The 21,573-nt window shown below is 33.7% G+C and overlaps 1 protein-coding gene across 1 annotated transcript in view; it reads left to right on the top strand.

The window, feature by feature from the left end:
• Positions 1-466: 466 nt before the first annotated feature.
• The window catches only part of LOC135209345 (histone-lysine N-methyltransferase, H3 lysine-79 specific-like), a 29,607-nt gene continuing 8,500 nt past the window's right edge, over positions 467-21,573 (top strand). The window contains exons 1-4 of the mRNA XM_064242044.1: positions 467-1,082; positions 3,556-3,702; positions 3,879-4,029; positions 8,385-8,485. Of these exons, the coding sequence (XP_064098114.1) occupies positions 467-1,082; positions 3,556-3,702; positions 3,879-4,029; positions 8,385-8,485 (1,015 nt within the window). The remainder of the gene's footprint in view (positions 1,083-3,555; positions 3,703-3,878; positions 4,030-8,384; positions 8,486-21,573) is intronic.

Below are 21,573 nucleotides of genomic sequence, written 5' to 3'. Positions count from 1 at the left end.
ATAATTTATATATATAAATATATATATATATTATATATAGATTAGAATAGATTATATTATATTATATATCTATTATATTCCTAATATATTCTATCTATAGGTATAGCATTATAAGATATCTATAATATAGATATATTATATATCCTATAATGCTTATATATCAATATAATCTAACTATATAATTATAATAAATATAAATAATCATATTATATATAAATATTAAATATATATATAAAAAGAAAAACTGAAACCAGGACGAAAACATAAACCAGGAGAGACATAAGGAAATAGGTTTAAGACAGACACCACAACATTACAAAAACAACAACAACAACAACAGAAACAATAACAACAATAATCGTGGGAAAACTGATAACAAAAACAACAACAACAACAAAATGAATAAGAAGACCGAAAGAAAGGAATTACGATTCTGAGAGAAAATCTTGAAGGCGGATCTCCCTTCATGACTGACAGCCGCCGGCCCTTCGCCCGGTCTTCCATTACGTATATAGAAGAAGAAGAAGAAGAAGAAGAAGAAGAAGAAGAAGAAGAAGAAGAAGAAGAAGAAGAAGAAGAAGAGGAGGAGGAGGAGGAGGAGGAGGAGGAGGAATTATGGTTCGAGCTCAAACAGAAGGGAATGGGAAGAAGAAGAAAAAGAAGAAGAAGCAGAAGAAGAAATAGAAGAAGAAAAAGAGGAAGAAGCAGAAGAAGAAGAAGAAGAAAAAGGAGAAGAAGAAGAAGAAGAAGAAGAGGAAGAGGAGTAGGAATCAGGATTCAAGCTAAAGCAGAAGAAGAAGAAGAAGAAGAGGAGGGGAAGGAAAAAGAAGAAGAAGAGGAGGAGGAGGAGGAGGAATTAGGGTTCGAGCTCAAACAGAAGGGAAGAAGAAGAAGAAGAAGAAGAAGAAGAAGAAGAAGAAGAGGAGGAGGAGGAGGAGGAGGAATCAGAGTTCAAGCTAAAGCAGACAGGAATGGGAAGAAGAAGAAGAAGAAGAAGAAGAAGAAGAAGAAGAAGAAGAAGAGGAGGAGGAGGAGGAGGAGGAGGAGGAGGAGGAGGAGGAGGAGGAGGAGGTGGAATCAGGGTTCAAGCTAAAGCTGAAGGGAATGAGAAGAAGAAGAAGAAGACGAAGAAGAGGAGGAGAAGGAGGAGGAAGAAGAAGAAAGATAAGGAATCAGGGTTCAAGAAGAAGAAGAAGAAGAAGAAGAAGAGGCAGATTAAAAGGAGAATAAAGAAGAAAAAAAACAGAAAATTAGCGAAAGAGGAAATTAAATCAGTTGGAAAAGAATAAAGGATAAAAGAAAAAATTGACAGTGAAAGAAAAATGAACCAGAGAAGGAGAGAAAAGAACGAGAGTAAAAATGAGAAAAGAAGACAGGAGGAACAGAAACAGATAATAAAAAAGAGGAGAGAAAGTGTGAAAAAATAAGAAAAAAAAATAATGGAAGGAGTAACAGCGAGAAGAGAGATGATGATGACTGGGAGGAGGAAATAAGAGAAGAAGAAGAAGAAGAAGAAGAAGAGGAAGAAGAAGAAATGAGAAAGAAGAAAATAGGGAAAGATGATCACACCCTCAACCAAGCAATTAAGGATCTCTCCCTCCCCCTACCCCCTCCTTAATCGTGACCTACAACGTTCCAACGACCTCCCTACACCCCCTTCCCCTCTCCCTCTCCCTCTCCCTCTTCCTCTCCCCCCTCCTTCCCATACATGATCTGACCGACATTCGAGAGGAGTCAGCTGGTGAGGGGCTATATATTATATTATATAATAGCCTTGTTTCCCATAGAACAGGTTAAGGGTGACTATTACAATTTTATTTATTTATTTATTTTTTTGCATTGTTAAAGCAAGCGGATTCGTGTCTTCTAATTTGCATTTGTCTGCAGACACAGACAGCCAGACACAGACACACATCCTGCATATATATATATATATATATATATATATATATATATATATATATATATATATATATATATATATATATTGTATAATTAAAATTCAAAGTTACATCCATAAATACATCATAAGCAGAATTACTTATACGATAGAATATTTTTAGAATTTTTTTGTTTTTTTGATATCTCAAAGAACCTGTTGATAAGTACGTCTTAATTTTACGATTTAGTGATCCAAATATACAATCATTAATTCTTATAAGTATTAATTTGTAATGCAATACGATTCTGGCTGGAATATTTACTGTCATTAATACAATAAATTCCCACAGACATATAATCAAGTGATTATGCTGTTAAAGATGAATATTATTACACACACTATTAGTATGACTTTCACAGAATAAGTTATGTCGCTAAAGATGAATATTATTACACAAAACAAGAATGCCACGAGAAGCACTACTAACTTCCTCATGGTGGACAAAGATCACCCAACCCTGCTATCTCTAAGTCAGACGTTACCTTTGTTCTCCCTTCATTTACATCCATTTCCTGAGTATTCTCACGAACCTTCCTTCAATTTTGGTGTAAAAGTTCTCGGCTTCTGTTAAAGATAATAATTTTCTGTGTTAGAATTCTGATGGGAATTCAGTCACCAAGAAGCGAAGGATGATCTTGACGAATGTGGGAATTGGAGAAACAAATCAACAGCTCTCTGTTTTCTCCTTCGAAAATGGGAATTTAAGATTCCCGAATTCCCGAAAGATCTGCTTTTCATTCTTTGAAAGGGAAAATAGGACAGATTCCGGAATTCCCGAAATTTGCTTTTCCATTTTGAAAGTGAAAATAGAACAGATTCCTGAATTCCAGCGAGACTTTTTCACTTTGAAAAGGAAAATAGGACAGATTTCCGAATTCGCTAAAGATCGGCACTTCCTATTTTGAAAAGGAAAATAGGACAGATTCCCGAATTCTCGAATTTTCCACTTTGAAAAGGAAAATAGGACAGATTCCCAAATACCCGGAAGATTTGCTTTTCCCACGTTGAAAGAGAAAACAGAACAGATTCCTAAATTCCCGAAAGCTCTTTGTAGACATTCATCATGCTACCACGAGTATTTGTTTAATTTGGGAATCGCTCATAAAGTATTTAAATGTTGTCAATTTTTTGGATGTCTTAGGCCTGACCCTGAGAATGTTGAAATGTTGGTACTTCAATGTTGGCAATTTTTTTTTGGATGTCGTAGACTTGACCCTGAGAATGTTGAAATGTTGGTATTTCAATGTTGGCAATTATTTTTTTTTTTTTTGGATGTCGTAGACTTGACCCTGAGAATGTTGTAATGTTGGTACTGCAATGTTGGCAATTTTTTTTTTTTGGATGTCGTAGACTTGACCCTGAAAATGTTGAAATGTTGGTACTGCAATGTTAGCAACTTTTTTTGGACATCTTAGACTAGGCCCTGAGAAAGGAGGATGATCATCCTACGTTCTACAACAGAGAAATAAACAGTGACGATTATAAAAGGCTTCAGCTGACACCTAAATAACACCTGCAAACAACACCTGCAGAAACATTGGCTTCGAACCGTATCATTACGAACAGATGAGAAGGCTGATCTCTGACGCAATCTTCGAGATTTGTGGGTTCAGAGTCGATCAAGCGGCCATACTTCAGCCTCCCGGGAGAACTAGGAATGTTTATGACTGCTCCTTTCTTCTTCTTCTTCTTCTTCTTTATTCATCAGGTCATAACTGTACCTCAGATCGAGGCAAGTCCGGCCCAATTTGAAAGCACCAGTCAGTCGTCTCCTATCATTTATCTACCTGGTCGGTTCTATTGATTTGAGGGACTGTATTATCACCTGTACGTCTCGAGATCTCTCCTGTACGTCGAGGCCTCACCTGTACGACTCGAAACTTCAACTATATCACGAGATCTCACCTGCACGTCAAGTCCTCACATGTATGTCTAGAGATCTCTCACCTGTACGCCTCGAATCCTCTCACCTGGAAGTCTCGAGTCCTTTCTCCTGTAAGTCTCGAGTCCTCTCACCTGTACGTCTTGAGATCTCTCACCTGTACGCCTCGAATCCTCTCAATTGTACGTCTCGAGTCCTTTCACCTGTAAGTCTCGAGTCCTCTCACCTGAATGTCTCGAGATCTCACCTGAATATACGTACAAACTCACCTGGTCGGTAACTGATTCCCGCACTGTTTTCCCCACCTGTAATCACACTTGTACGACGAGGGGAATCCCATTTAAATATACCTCCACGACGCCCAGGTCACCTCGGTTATCAAGGGCGCGTTCAGTTCGTCCTTACACCCGCAGTTGGAAGGCGGATACGCTCACACCATCACAAGAGCCAGCGTACCTACAGCAATCATCATAAACCAACTAAATGGCACCCGGTAAACATCTCATTGCCATTAATTGAGTACCGGTTAGATCTCGACCCTCGCTCGGCGACTGAAGGCTGTCGTAGAGTTGTTGTTTTCGTTAGAGTACCTTGTATATTACAGGAGCATCAATTGTTAGCAACGTTACGGCCATTACGTGCGCGAATGAAATAATGCAGGTAACGTGTGACGCGTTTGATTTCTAATGGCGTACCGGATACAAATGCCTTGTACACATTTCACGTGTTTTTTTTTCGACTTCAAAAGCTAACTCACTCACGTCATGTCATTTCATAGCAGTCAATTTTCATCAGTGAAAGATAAAAAATCTTGTTTTTTACTCTATACGTCATATTTATTCAGCTTCAGCAACAACAAATGGATTAGATTCGAACGTTATGGCATACCACACGAATGTCATTCCATCAATGGTAAATCACTCAGTCTTCTTATTAAAACACACGCCAATTTATTTATAATGATCTCAGATAATGTAGTGATATGGCCCAAGGCAATGATATGGCTTATACTGTACCTTCACATTATTCTTCTCATTTGTTATAGGTAGAAAATTTGTACTACAGACAAAGTAATAAATAATAATCGCTTGCAAAATTATGAAGAATTACATGCAATTATATGATAGGCCAGTGTAAGTCCGTAGACATTTAAGAACCAAGCATAATTTAACCTTAAGATACTGAGTGTACGAGGTGAATATATATATATATATATATATATATATATATATATATATATATATATATATATATATATAGAGAGAGAGAGAGAGAGAGAGAGGAGAGAGAATTTCTTTAATCAATGCACATGCCCATTTATATACACACACATACAAAATATATATGTTTTATAAAGCTTTAAACCAGTGTTTTAATGGACATTTTTATACTTATATATATATAAATATATTTAGCGGTTGTCATATATATATATTATATATTGTATATATATATATATATATATATATATATATACATATATGTATATATATATCTATATATCTATATATATAATTAATAAGAATCTTGCACTTCATGAAGAAAAACATACACCTCCATCGAAACCCAATGCACTAATTATTCCCAAATAGAAAAAAAACCTGTTCAATTCTGAGCCAAAAGAAAAATTCCCCCCTGGGCCTCTCCCCCACCCCACCCCCCAAAAAAATCATTCAATATCTAACAAACTTATGAGCTAACTAAGATCTCTGAGGAAAATGGTAATAAATAAAAGTTATAAAACGTTAAATTTTTTTTTTTTTTGGTCACATGAAAGTTAGTTCAGTATAACGGAGTAACATCCAGGATTGCAAACTAGTTTTGGTAAGTTCATCATCATTTAAAGAATCAGTAAAGTATGAGTAGAACCGATAAGCTCAAAATACAAGGCGTGATCCGACCTCCAGCTTACTCGAGGTGCGTGTTAAAATCTAGCCAAATACCACGTTGTTTCACCAACAAAAATTAAAATAAATACGCTATATTTTATGAGAAAGAATTGTTCTCTACTATTTAACATGTACATTATTATTTTTTTTTTACATTTTCATTCAAATAAATAAATCATAAATCTCCTATTCTACAATTCCTGTGTCTTTAACTAAACGAGAAATACATTTTTTTAAAGACATTTTTAGGCTTTTCCATAGGGTTTTCCTAACCCGGCCCCCCTCCCCCCCAAACAAAAACAACAACGTAGTTTGAATTTCGCCCACGGCATGAAGAGTAAGCACGTAAATAAATATATAAATAAATTCATAAATATAAATAAATGTAAATAAATAATTATGTAAGTAAAAGTATACAAATATTTTCTTTCCAACCTCTTCCTTCAAAGCTATGATATTTTTTACTATTTATAAACAAGTAAATGTATTTAAAGTATTGCTACGGTTTTCCCTAAGCACAACGTTATTTGAAATATTTCAACTACTTACAATTATTAAATAAGAAGGAATGAAAATATTTTGACGTATTTCCAAAAGTACGGTGTTGTTTTACCTACGTTTTTCATACTGATAAATTAATAAATAAATCAATGAAATTAAAATATTTGAGCTTGTCGACTTTAAATAACTTGACATACAGTTTTCGTTGATATCCGTATATCAATAAAGTAAATGAAAACTGATATCCGTATATCAATAAGGTAAATAAAATCTAATATATAAGTAAAGAATAAAAAAATGAATAGAAATCAAGAGGTGCAGCTTCTAAAAACGGAATCATCTTCTAGCATGTGTTGTTTACGATACGCATCGCTGGTGCATTTAACTGAGACGGTAATACGTCTTCAGGAGAAGATTGTAAATGGGTTGGCCTGAAGAACTTCCAACACACACATACACACACACAAATACATATATGTATGTATATATACATATATGTATGTATATATATATATATAATATATATATATATATATATATATATACATTGTGTATTTTTATCACATCACCAGGATTCATACACATGCATTAAGCCACACAAATTTCCTTTAATATCCAGTTCGCTCTACCTCGGAATTGATATATTTTCATGTATGTTAACCGAAGGGGAATTTTTTTAGTTGATGACAATTTCGTCCTCTCGTGGATTCGAACCAGCGCACAGAGGAGGAATCAGGAAGTTTAGTGACGCCTTCTAACGGAACTTATACCACAGAAACAAGCAGCGTGTTCACTGTTCAACTACGTAACCACGAATACAAAGAATTTATTAATAACCAAAAAAAAAATATATATATATATTTTCATCTGTATAACAAAAGACAACTCATACTATGTTATAATAATAATAATAATAATAATAATAATATATAATAAATAATAATATATAATAATAATAAAATAAATTGAAAAAGAAACGCACAAAATCAATTTGTAACTTGTCTACTTCTAAGTATTTACATTTAGTTTTACTACACACTCGAGTACTTTCAGGCCCTATCTGTGGCCCATTTTTCAATCTTCAGAAGAAAACTGAAAGAAGTTTTTGTTTGGTTAATAATAATATAATAATAATAACAAAATGTAAGAGCACAGTGAAATAAAGAGGAGAAGTATCAAGTAAGAGAGAAGCAGAGTAGGCGATTAAGAAAACTAGAACATATTTCACTTAAAGGTGGAAACTTCGACACTGATATTTGTGGACTTTTTTTTGTAGACTTACCTCCATCAAGGAACCTACGAAGAGAAGAGAGACGGTCATTAGGTCTAGCGGAGGCAAACACACCTGGGCCACAGAACGTGACGTATTGCAGAGAAGTCTCAAGTTTCTTTACAAAAGTGCTGTTGGTATATGTGGGTGACCCATATGCGTATGTGTGTATAGATGTATGTATGTATCTATGTATAAATATGTGTTAAATATGTGTATACTTAGAATGTACTGGTGAAAAACTGGGGTTGTTTGTTCTGCTTACGACAGAATTCCATCTAATAAAAGGATCCCATAAAAACGCCAAAATATAGAATGTAAGTACTATATTTCATAGAGAGAGAGAGAGAGAGAGAGAGAGAGAGAGAGAGAGCAGTCTCTGAAATATAGTACTTACTTATTTTGGCGTTTTCATGGGCTCCTTTTATTAGATATATACTATACACACACACACACACACACACACACACATATATATATATATATATAATATATATATATATATATATATATATATATATATACATACATACATACATACATACATACACACACACACACACACACACACATATATATATTATATATATATATATATATATATATATATTATATATATCTTTTAAGAGCACTAATACTTTAAATACCAAAAGACATTAAGCAATAATTAGGTTTAAATACTCAACTAGGCAAAAAGAAAGTAAATAGTTTAACCTAAAACCATGAGAGAGAGAGAGAGAGAGAGGAGAGAGAGAGAGAGAGAGAGAGAGAGATGGAAGCAGGAAAAAAAATCAAAGAAACTTTCGTGGAACCAGACTTTCTCAGAATCAAATCCTTCAACAATCAAGCTTTCACAGAACAACTAACTCTTTTTGCTGTGTACTCTCTAATTCTACAAAGCCGCAGCGAAGACTATATTGGGTCACAACCAAACAATCCCACAGCAACACAAAACGACCAGAGACGTAACAACAACAGCAAGAACAACACAAGGGGTTATTGTTAGGAGAAACGCAATCCTACCTTATTGTACTGTCTGCTGAGTCCTATTTATCATTTCGACGTAATAATCTTCTGCCTTTGTGCGCCTGCGCGGAGCCAAAGGAATTGGCGACAATACCAGGTATACAGTGGCATGACAGAGGATGACCTCTGCTTCAGAGTGCAAGAGCATGACGACCTCGTAAGGAGAATGAAGTTTTTTATTTTTTTCTTATTTTGACATCCTTTTCTGAGGTCAACACTCGCTCAATGAAAGGCTTAGAAGGTCGTACTGTAAGCTATGACCTTGTTTAGGGTTTATGTTTTTTTTCATTGCAATAATTTGCGTTTATTGCAATACTTCGCGATGCATGCAGCAATGTTTTTGTATGTTAGATTGATGCCCTTTGAAATTGAATTCAGTTTTGCTTATACAATGCTTTGATGGGTTTGAAGTTTATCACGCTTGGAAGCGTTTGGTATATAACTGTTTTGAAAATATGTGGTAATCTCTGCCAATGCTAGGAAGATCTGGCAAGAAAACTATTCACTTTGGAGCATTTGGTATCTAGCTTGGTCTCTGGGAACATTTGGTAAATAGGCCATCCTAGAAAAGGAACGGATTATAGCACAAGACAAACACATACGAGACCAATCTAGTTACCAAATGGCTCCAAATTAAATAGATTTGTTACAAGATCTTCCTAGCCTTGGCAGAAGTTGCCAAATATTTCCAAAATAGTTATATACCAAATGCTTCCAAGGATGATGAACTTTCAACCCATTTAAGCATTTTATAAACAAATCCGAATTAAATTTCAATAAGGGAGAAAGTTACACACAAGTGCATTACTCCATGCATCATTAAGCATTGCAAAAATAATGCACACTATCGTATTTTAAAAAACTTAACACTGAACAAGGTCACAGATGCAAGTCTATACAAGAAAAGAGGTAGGATTTTATCTATATTAACAGTTTATATAGCAATTTTTGGCGACTTGGTCATTTGATAGACATGCCTTATGCCATACGGACTTGGTAAACGCATTAAAAAAATTATATATTGATACATATCTCAGATCAAATACCAAGACTTTAAGTTTTTACAAATCGCAAATAACACTTAAATTTTAATGTACACGTGTTCTAGTTTACAAATAAAAGAGGTGATTTGAAGTGTAATGAATATGCGATTATTATTTATAAATAAACATTAGCCAATAACCGAATAAGCAAAGAAAATGGAAATATAAGAATAGAAAATAGAAATAAAACCTTTACAAACGCCGAAATGCAATAATGGGACACGACACGAAACGACAACGCGACAAAAACACACGTAAGGATAATGATGAGAACAAGGAAGATATCTTAGCGACGTAACAAAACGGGTTACGTTATGCCGGACGTAACTCAAAGCTAATTCGCCGACTTAAGAATAACCCGACTTTTCTTCGGTTTGTTCCAACGGATTTAAGTGATAAGGTCTGAGTTACACAGTCACAGCGCAATGGATACTTGCAAAATTGGGTTATTTTTTAAAATTGTTTTGTTTATTTATTTATTTTTTACCATAGGGATGAGAACTTTATCATAACTGAAAAATTACGAATAGAGCTATTGATGTTTGGTAAAAGTTTTTTTATTTGCAATTTTTTTTTATTTATTATTATTTTTTTGCATTTTCATGGATACCTCGTCTGACTGTTTGGTAAAAGTTTTTTTATTTGCAATTTTTTTTTATTTATTATTATTTTTTTTTGCATTTCATGGATACCTCGTCTGACTTTTTTTGTTTATTTTTTTTTGTTTTTTTTTTTTTTTTTTTTTTATTTTATCCTATTTTCCTTGACAACTGGACAGGAGTTTTATTTTTATTATTGAAAAATTGCAGTGATAGAGCGATGGATATTTCGCAAACTGGTTTTTTTAACGGATTTCTTTTTATTGATGATGCGATAACAGTTATTATTATTATTGAAAAGCTTCAGTGACAAGGCGATGGATAATTCCAAAGTAAAGTTTTTGTTTTTTTCATTCGCGATTTTTTTCTTTTTCTTTTTTCGGGGGTTCCTTATATATATATATATATATATATATATATATATATATATATATATATATATATATAGAGTAGAGAGAGAGAGAGAGAGAGAGAGAGAGAGATAGAGAGAGAGAAGAGAAGAGAGAGAGAGAGAGAGAATGTATGTATCTTCGCAAGTATATAAGGATGAGGGTGACTGACCAATTTACAGGAAGAATGAACCGTACATTACACACACTTGAGAGAGAGAGAGAGAGAGAGAGAGAGAGAGAGAGAGAGAGAGAGAGAATATCAACTACTATTATCCTCCCTCATCATAAATTATCTATCGTCAAATCTATCAACACATTTATCATCACCGTCCAAATCACTTTTATACTCAATTCCTTTATTCCCTCTCCATTATCTGACACTCGCCTTGCAACGCCGTGCAACGAAAGAACCTTTTTTGCAAAAAGGAAAGCAGAAAAACCGCTGCTGTCCTCAATCGGCAGCGGTTGCACGGGTGATGCACAGGTGGCTTTCTAAATTCAGCACGAGAACTGAATTGACTAAAAGAGTAGTATATACACCGAATTACGGGCTGCCTTTTGAAGCTGTGTGTAAATGACGTGTTTCAGTCTGGATGTACTGTGATAATAATAATAATAATAATAAAAAAAAAAAAAAAAAAATAATAAAATAATAATAATATAAATAAATAATAATAATAATAATGATAATAATAATAATCATAATAATAATAATAATAATAAATAATAATAAACTAATAATAATAAATAATAATAATAATAATAATAATAATAATAATAATTCAAAGAAACCTCATAATCACATGAGTTAATAAAAGAAAATGGAAAAGTAAACCCACAATAATAAGTCTGATTTTGTTATTTAAAATACAAAGCAGAAAGCTTTCGAAGACCTGCACGGTCCTCCTTGTCAATCTGAATAGATTATTACAGGGCATTAGCAATATAGATTATTTTAATTCAGACATAAGATTTTCAATTGAACTTTTTAAAAGGTATTTTATTAGATAATCATCTGGGGTAAACAGAACAGGTATTTTAAACGATTAAGACACTAAAACTAGTCCTTTTAAATTTAAAAAGACAACAAAGATATCAGAATAATGAAAGCTGATAAAGGTGGGTCACTGGTGATTATGGATACTAATACATACAATTCGAAAGCAAATGACTTACTAAGTGATGATAATACTTAAACTAAATTGTCAGAGTTGCCGTCGGTAACCTCTCTACAAATGAAATTCAACAGAGACGTGCGGAAAATAGCCAATACCCTCACGGTGACTGATCAAAAACAGTTGGTTTTGATTAAAATATCAAAGAAAAGGCCGTCTCCCTTACTTTTACGTATACCAAAACTTCATAAAACAGGATGCCCTCTACGTCCCATTATAGCTACTTGTAATTCGCCTCAATCTGTTATGGCTATGTGGTTAGCCGAACAGCTCAGCCCATTATTAGGCACCTTTTCTAATGCTCACTTACTTCATTCAAGTAACTTTATAGACAGGCTTAGGACACTGGGTAATGTAAGAGGAAAAATGATTAGCCTAGATGTTACGACCCTATTCACTAATGTGCCTCTAGAGTTTGTACTAACAAAATTAAAACAAAATTAAAAGAACAGTCAGAAATTGGAAATATTAACTTCCCTATTCCTACAGAACAGTTTTTAGACTTCATTCGTCTGTGTCTCATCCACAATATTTTCATTCAACAATGAAGGCTATAAACAAATATTTGGCGTAGCCATGGGTTCACCCTTATCCCCCATACTTGCAAATTTGTGCATGGAATTTGAAGAAATTGAAATCCTCTCCAAATGTGATCCAAATCTAAAACCAATCATTTGGGTAAGATATGTCGACGATGTCTTCGTAATTTTCCAAGGTAATCAAATAGACTTCGAACAGTTTTTGAGATTTGTCAATAGCATACTACCTTCCATTCAATTTACAGCGGAATATGAAGTAGAAAATAAGCTGCCCTTTCTGGATGTTTTGGTATACCATGACTCTATTACATTTAGTTTTAAATTTAGTGTTTACAGATAAGTGACTAATGCTGAAGCTTATGTCCACTTCTATTCTTTTCATAATAATGAAGGAAAGCAAAATATAATGATAAATTTCATTCTAAGAGCCTTAAAAATATGTGATCCTGAATATATTGACAGCGAATTTCAACATATTTGGAAAATTATGCTATCCAGAGAATTTCATAAATAATGCCTTCACTAAAGCCAAAAGGATTTTCTATATAAAAAGTCAATATGAATACAAAAAAGGATAAAAAAGTATCTTACCCTACCATTTAATCCCAACTTACGAAATATTAGAAAAACAGTAAATGAAAAAGGTGAAGAAAAGGTCAACCTGGTCTTCAACTATAAGAATACACTCAAAGGCTGTCTCATGCAAAATAATAACACCAACCAAAGCTTTAACAAAGAAATTGGTGTTTATGAAATACCTTGTCTGAATTGCGATAAGAAATATTACGGAGAAAGTGAGAGGGGACTACCAATCAGAATCAATGAACACAAAAGAGCTTATAATTTGCATGCTGAGAACAATGCACTACTATTGGGAGATTCGAGTCCAGGCCAGACGGGCCCACACTCTGTAAACACGGTTTTTCGCAATAACTTTTTATCTATGCATTTGCATAAATATAAATACACATTATATGTACACATAAATTTTGACTGCATTCTGCATTACGTAGGTTGAATAAATTTGGTACTTACAATGTAAAAGTGATTTTTTTTAAGACGGGCCAACTTACTCAGAGAAAAGGTTTCGAACGCACTCGTTACGTAACTTATAACAGCATTTCTTCCCTCTTTCTCGATGGATGACTGGCAGCACTGGCTATACGTAACGAAGGCTATACCTCTGGCAACAATGACAAACAAATTTAAATACAAGCAAAGCAGCACACCTTTATGAAATTTGAAACCTCTCCACTGATAATTGTCATAATGAACAAACCAACAAAATATGTTAATAAATACAAAAACACTTCGATTATTAGTCTAACTCCCAAAATAAATTTCCTAAGAAATTACAGTCTACTTTATAGGTCACAATCAGATTGACAAGATGTAGGGAATAGTTGGTAATTTTCAAAAACATAGTAGACAAGCTTGATTTGATAACTGCTATATCCAATGTCAAGTAATTTTTATTTATTGGCTATCTACCTATTTACTGAAAAAAATAGCATGTACCGTATTTTGGCTTTAAACCTTCACCAGTAATTATCGTCAGAATGATAACTTCATGAGGCTCCACCCACTTTGGCCTCGTTATAATTCAGGATAACACTGAAGGCTATCATGGGCATTGTTGGATTACAAAATTTAACTTCTGGCTATAAAAACTCATTTCTCGAGTAGTAGTTGTAAGAAGTGCTAAATGATCCTCAAGGATCCCAGCAGTTGGCCTAAACGTTTAATTCATGTATATTACGCATATACTGTTGCGACACTACTGCTACAGCAGTATTACTACGCTAGCACAGATACCCCACCCATATATATGTATCGTTCCGCCATTCATAAAGTCTTCGAGTTTCAGAGCCGATGGAACAAGGAGAATGAGTTTCTGTCTAGTGGATGGGCGGGGCAACATTTCGTCAAAAGGTGTTTACTTTGCTTACGTAATGAATGTTTTTCGACTCTTGGCTCGTAATCATTGGCCATGGCGTCGGCTAGATAATTTTTACTCTATAAAAATTAAAACTATCGGGTTTAGGTTATTGATAATGCTGACAAAATTTTTTTTTTATTGTAAAATATACATATGTCAACTTTCAGCTACATGCGATGCTTTGACAAGGAGCAAAGTCCAAAAAACCGTGTTACAGAGGCCCTGAATCTCATAGTAGTCTCACATAGTTTAAATGAAGATCATCGCATAAATTGGAACGAGTCAAAAGTCATTTTCAATAGTAAGGATACAGGTATTAGAAGGTTAGTTGAACGAGCAATTATTAACAGGGATCTCTCTATGGAAGGCAATAAAGCCTTTACGCAAGAAGATTTTATTTTAAATGAAATAATTTGCTGTCAGTTCATAAGAAATTATAACAGAGAAAGGTTGCATAGTAATAACACCAATAATCTAGCCACCTCTGATACTACCGCTGCCTCATCTTCTTTCGTTCAGGTAACAGGGACACATCCCGTGTCCCTTGTTGCAGGCGCCCAAGCTGCTATGGACAACAGATCAAACGATTCAAGAGACGAACCGCCACTTCGAAGATCTAGGTGATTAGCTGGTTTGCCGTTGGAGAACGAGGGGATAACGTGAAGAGCCAACTACATCATCAAACAGGCTATTTGTAAACTAGTCAAAAAACAAAGTTATTGTATGGTTACTGTTAATAATTGTATTCAGATTGACAAGGAGGACCGTGCAAGTCATCGAAAGCTTTCTGCTTTGTATTTTAAATAAGAAGATCAGACATATTATTGAGGATTTACTTTTATAATTAATGTAATAATATAATAATAATAATAATAATAATAATATAATAATAATAATAATAATAATAATAATAATAATAATAATAATAGTTCCTACTTTACTAATACTTATATTATGAACAATTCAGCCCTTGACAAGAAGAATATAATGCCAATACCGATTATGTTGCATAAATATTAAATAAAAATAATATAAACAACTTCAGTTAGCTCACTGAATAAAAGAACTGCAATCTCTCGAATACGTTTCAAGTCACAAAATCTAATGTTAGTTTGTGTGTAAAGCAATTATATAACCTTCCTCTTACCAAGTGGCGAAAGAAATAAACTAGAATTTTTCGGGGGGGCCGGGCTTGTTTCGGGCACCTTTGAACCATCTCGGTCATTGTACAAAAAAAAAAAAAATAAATAATATAAAATAAAAAATTAAATTTCAAGTTGGAAAAAAATCACGTTAAAAAAAAGCGTTCGGTCTTTACACCAATAAAACAATTTAAATTGAATAAAAAAAAAAAGCGTTCGATCTTTACACCAAATGAAAAAAAGATTAAGTTGGAAAAAACACATTCCGTTTCTACACCAAAATATTAAATTAAAATAAAATTTTAATTTAGAAAAAAAAACAAGTGTTAAAATTAAGCTGGAAAAAACACTCGTTCAAAAGAAATGAGTAAACACAACGCGCTACAGTTAACAAAGAGAAAAAAAGATATAATAACAACAATAAAGAGCAAAACATAATCAAATCAAAAGGATAAAAACAGGCAACAAAAATGAAGAGAAAAGCAACATATTATGCAGAAAATAGAAGAAAACAACGTATCGTAAAATTAGGATGGAAAACAACACAATATACAAAGAAAAAAATAATATAATATAATAATACAGAGGAAACAACACAATATAAAAATATTAGGAAAATCTGGGTTATTCAAATTTGCAACAACAAAATCATTAGCCTTGAAACAACAAATAAAATTTGGGAAAACTGGATTACAGAACAACAAAGAAATCTGACCTAAAAAAATTACTTATACAATCATGAAAAAAATATGAAGATAGTCTGGAAAAATTTGAAACAGCAAACCATGAAGTCTTGAAACAACACAATCACGAAAAGTATTTAGGGAGAACAACATGTGACTCCTGGAAGTATATGAGAAATGGGAAAGTACCGATAAAATCTCAAGGGAAAAAACCCACTAAAAAATTCGTAATCTATAACTAAACAACAACAAAATCTCCTTTGAGAGAGAGAGAGAGAGAGAGAGAGAGAGAGAGAGAGAGAGAGAGAGAGAGAGCCAATCTGTGTCATGAACTTTCAAGGGCTTTCGAAAAAGCAAACAATCCGTGAAGTCCTTCCAACGCCACCGAGCTTTCTCTTGAGAGAGAGAGAGAGAGAGAGAGAGAGAGAGAGAGAGAGAGAGAGAGAGAGAATTACAAGCGTAATAAAAATGTGTTTTTAATTAAGACACTTCAATAATTATCTAAATATTTAGAACAAGGGCTTGAGAGGAGAGAGAGAGAGAGAGAGAGAGAGAGAGAGAGAGAGAGAGAGAGAGAGAGAGAGAGAGTTAAATTTTAAATTAGAGGGAAGATACAGATGATCTAGTTGTGATGTTTTCAAAGATGTGTTAGTAATAATAATAGTTATAGTCATACTTATAAATTATAAAAATTATAAATGATAAAATATACTGATGAGTTTTATTAGCACCTCTAATATCTGTACTTCAACCTGAGCCTTAATTTCTCGAGAATGAATTAACGGGTTTGGTTGTATAGGTCAAAGAGTTAAAATAAAAAAATATTATTTAAAACAACAGTGCGTTTTTCAACCAACTTTGACAAGGAACCGCCTATCTTTATCAAATTTATTCATGTAGACCTATATCCATAATTCTTGATAACTTATCAATCATAATTCTCAGTTACTTATCAATCATAATTTTTAATTACTTCGCTCAACAATGATTGATTTGCATACAATGAAGACCCAACACCTACTGTCTTATTCAGTAATATTGCTGTTGGATTCTTGGAACTAATTTGTTCTGGTCTATCAAAACATGGGCTTTAAGGCACTGGAAAGGGCGGAGGTATGCACTCTTTCAATTTTTTCTCATTACCATTGTAACCCCCATTCCTTACTCATTGAACACTATGACCATTACTTCATTGTACCATCACCTTTCACCATATTCCCTTCATACTCCATTATAACCCTTTTTTCCATATTCTTATGCACCTTCATTATAACCATTTCCTTCACTGTAGTTTCCCTTCATCGTATTCCATTATAAACCATCATTATGATCCTTTCCTACATTGCAATCTTCTTCATCCTATTTTTTTCATACACCTTCATTATAACACTTCCTTCACCGCAGTTTCCCTTCATCATATTCCATTATGCATTTTCATCATAGACTTTTCTTTCACTGCACTTTCCCTTCATCATATTCCATTATGCACCCTCATTATAATCATTTATTTCACTGCAATCACCATCATATTCTTTTCATACTTTCATTATAACCACTTCCTTCTCTGCACTTTCCATTCATCATATTCCCTTACAAACCTTCATTATAACCCTTTCACTGCAATCTTCATCATATTCTTTTCATACTTTCATTATAACCACTTCCTTCTCTGCACTTTCCCTTCATCATACTCCATTATAAACCTTCATTATAACCCTTTCACTGCACTCATCATATTCATTCCATACACCTTCATTATACCCACTTCCTTCACTACAGACTTCGCCGTATTCTTCACGAACCTTCCCCATACAATTTCTTTAATGACCCTTCTCTCATACCCTTCCATTCAATCAGCGCCTTGACCTTGACCTCTGAATACCCACACTGCTCTTATCCTGCCCACAGGACCTACGTCACGCTCCTCCCTACACATGCACTTAAGACCAGCTATTTTCTTTTATTTATTCGTCTTTATCTGTTATTTTCTCCTCTGTAATTTATCCTTTGGTTTTTGTTGTTGTTTTTGTTTTTTTGTAAATTGATTTTTTTAATGTTTTCGTTTTATTTTGTCTAATATTTATTTATGAATTTATTTTTTTATTTTTTCATGTTTTCCTTCTATTTTATTTAGTTTTTTTATTTGTGAATTTTCTTTGCAAGAACACCTACGTTCTAAGAGAGTACGAACGATAGTCTAAGAAAATGAAGTATGAATAAATATGAATGGCCAATTATGTATATAATATATACACTCGCACGAAAATACAGTGGGGCTCAAATCTCATGCGACATGATTCTTTTTGTATCGTCCAGATTCTCAGACTCAACGTGACGTTGCCAAATTGTGTTAAACTTTTTTTTTTTTTTTTTTTTTAATGTCATACATGTCGACAAGTTTGCGAATTCACAGCTAGCCCTATTTTCCTTATGGTTATATAAAAATGATCCCTTATATGCATTGTATTGATTCGTAATCTGTGTGATTTTTTTTACGTTGCTTAGTTCAAAGTGCGGGGTGATAAGGTTAGCGGTGCCATCAATGAAAGCACACTTAACATGCTCCTCGGATTGGTCAACATAACTATACTCTGTTTTTTTCCATCTGTCCATCCGCCTGTGGTGTTTTTGTATGGTAACACTGCGTCCCGGGCTTTAAATAGCTACGGCATGTTAAGTTTTAGGTAAATAAAAGGATATCTTGGTGTACATTTGCAACTGGAAAGTGTTTTAATAATTTACTGTATGCGAAGTACACCGTTAATATTCGAAATAGGATATTATTATTATTGTTGAATGGAAGCTGAATGTAACTATCTAAAGCCCGGGACGCAGTGTTACCATACAAAAACACCACAGGCGGATGGACAGATGGAAAAAAACAGAGTATAGTACGTCTGCAGCATTATGACAGTAGACCTAATAAGCTCAACAGTCATGACAACATTTTCAAAGTAGGAATACGAATTACAACCAGTTTTTTTTTTAATGCTGAAGTTTATGCTCTTTTTAAGCTGCCTGTATGTTACAAAACGTTTCATAGGCCTAAAGAAATAATCTATGCCTTCTGAGATGTCATCTGTTACTAATGAATTTATTTGTAGAGATTACCTGTTCTTTGAGGAATACGATAGAATATGAATTACAACTATTTTTCTTTGAATGTTGAAGTTTTAGACTGCGTTTAAGCTGGCTGTATGTTGCAAAATGATTTATAGGCCTAAAAAATATTCTAAGTCTTCTGAAATGTAATCTGTTCCTAATGTTTTTATTTGCAAAGATTACCTGTTCTTTGAGGAATAAAAGAAGCCGATGATTTTGATTATATGGAGAAGATGGCTTTTAATCGAAATATCATAAGTATTAATATCAAGACGTATGGAACGCTTGTTTTTCAACTGGTTTAAAATATTATTTTCTTAAAATTCCTTCCCCTCGCTTTTGGTGTATAACAGAGATGTGACTGTTAAGTGTAAAGTAAAGAAATCTAACACCTAGACCTAGAAACAATATCTTGGCTTTGGCAAAAGAATACTTGCATATGCGAACATTTGCAAGTATGCCATCATTTTTGAAATATTTAAGAATTATAACAAATAATTATGTATGAAAATCATAATATTCTTCTAACACATATAAAGTAAATGTTTTCAAGATAATTTCACTGTCGCTAGTCAGTGTGGTGGTTGTTGTTGCACCGACACTAATGATCCGTCACACACGCTCCCCTAACACGTTGATATCGGTGGGGGCATTCTACTTTTGTATATACATTTTTACATTTTTGTCAGCACTGAGGTGTAAAAGCAGTCAAATAAGACTATGTAAATTTTATGCTTGCTTTTAAAACATTGTTAATGCTATGACAATTTTTTTCGTTTTTTTTATTCAACATTTGAACTGATGCTTGATGATAACTTCATTTTGCTCAAATGCTTCAGCGATGTGTGAACGAAAGTTTTGAAAATGTTTCGAAAGAGATGTTTCTGAAATTTGCTACACGTGACATTTTCTTACAGTTTTGAAATATAAGACAGTTAGTGAATTTTGAACGAAATCCTTTGGAGACATGTCGCATGAGATTTGAGCATCTCTGTACATACGCTTAGAAATACACTTTCGTCTGAAGTAGTGAACTATAAAGATACGTTCACATAATCATATATTTTTTTCGCTTCGAAAGAGATTGTGGGTCTATTTTAAATTGAAATATACACTCATACACACATACGTATATATACATATAATAATATACGTATATGTGTATATAATCATATATATATAATTGGTCGGTTAGCCTATATAATTATGCATACATTTCCACTCGTCCATGTTAATCTGAATATTACTCCAGAGAGAGAGAGAGAGAGAGAGAGAGAGAGAGAGAGAGAGAGAGAGAGAGAGAGAGAAATTATCGATAAAAAGCCAAAACATGGAAATCAACATAAATATTCACTTTCTTTGTTCGTGGATTCCATACATCAGGAACGGGTGCTCTTGCACGCGCGCATATGAATGTGTGTGTGAGTGTGTCTGTATAGTGTCTATAGTGATTGTCTTCCTGTGTACATCCTATGTATATATCAAACGTTTTTGTACAGAGCGTATTTTAATGTACGTATTTAATAAGTTTTCATTTTCTACGAATTTAAGTCTGAGGCGTGTCAATTCCTGCGTATATAAAACAGATAAAGTGTGTGCTTGTGTATGTGCTACTAAGGTTTCCTGTTTGTTTGTGTTCGTGAATGCGTATAAGTGTTTGTGACGGTGCATAGAGAAATTCGTGATCTTCTCTTTGTGCCAATGCTGACAATAATGTTAGTAATATAGTACTACCGATGCTATTAATATACGAATGTAGTAATATACGAATGTTAATGTTTTCGTTACTTCGACAGCTGTTACCTTCTCTGCTTTATACATTCTCTCTCTCTCTCTCTCTCTCTCTCTCTCTCTCTCTCTCTCTCTCTCTCTCTCTCTCTCTAAATTCACTAATCATTCTATCTCTCTGGTGAAATATCACCCTCTTTCTCCTCTTCATCCATGCGCGCGCGTCTCTCTCTCTCTCTTTCTCAGGAACTAAAAAAGAATAAATTTTTTCCCAAAGAAGAAAGTTCTTAACATCGGCCTCTTTCTCTTTTCCCATAATCATAAATATTCACGTGTCATCTCACGCGTAAAATTCTCTCTCTCTCTCTCTCTCTCTCTCTCTCTTCTCTCTCTCTCTCTCTCTCTCTCTCTCTCTCTCTCTCTCTTCTCTCTCTCTCTCTCTCTCTCTCTCTCCTTTGTAAAAAGTTACAAGTCAAAATAGTTACCATTTAACAAATGTGATGTCTCAATATTTAGAACAAGGACATGAGAAGAGAGAGAGAGAGAGAGAGAGAGAGAGAGAGAGAGAGAGAAATTTTTTTTTTATCTTTAAGCCAATTACGAGCATCTCGCCTAATTATCACTCTTCCTCTAACCCTCAGTAATTATCTCCATAAAATACACGAGGCCATGATAATTACTATTTTCTCAGGCACGCTAAATTACAACTGCTAACGGAGAG

This window comes from Macrobrachium nipponense, chromosome 37, assembly GCF_015104395.2.
Source record: "Macrobrachium nipponense isolate FS-2020 chromosome 37, ASM1510439v2, whole genome shotgun sequence".
In the NCBI taxonomy this organism is placed as follows: Eukaryota; Metazoa; Arthropoda; class Malacostraca; order Decapoda; family Palaemonidae; genus Macrobrachium; species Macrobrachium nipponense.
This window is presented reverse-complemented; position numbering and strand designations above follow the sequence as displayed.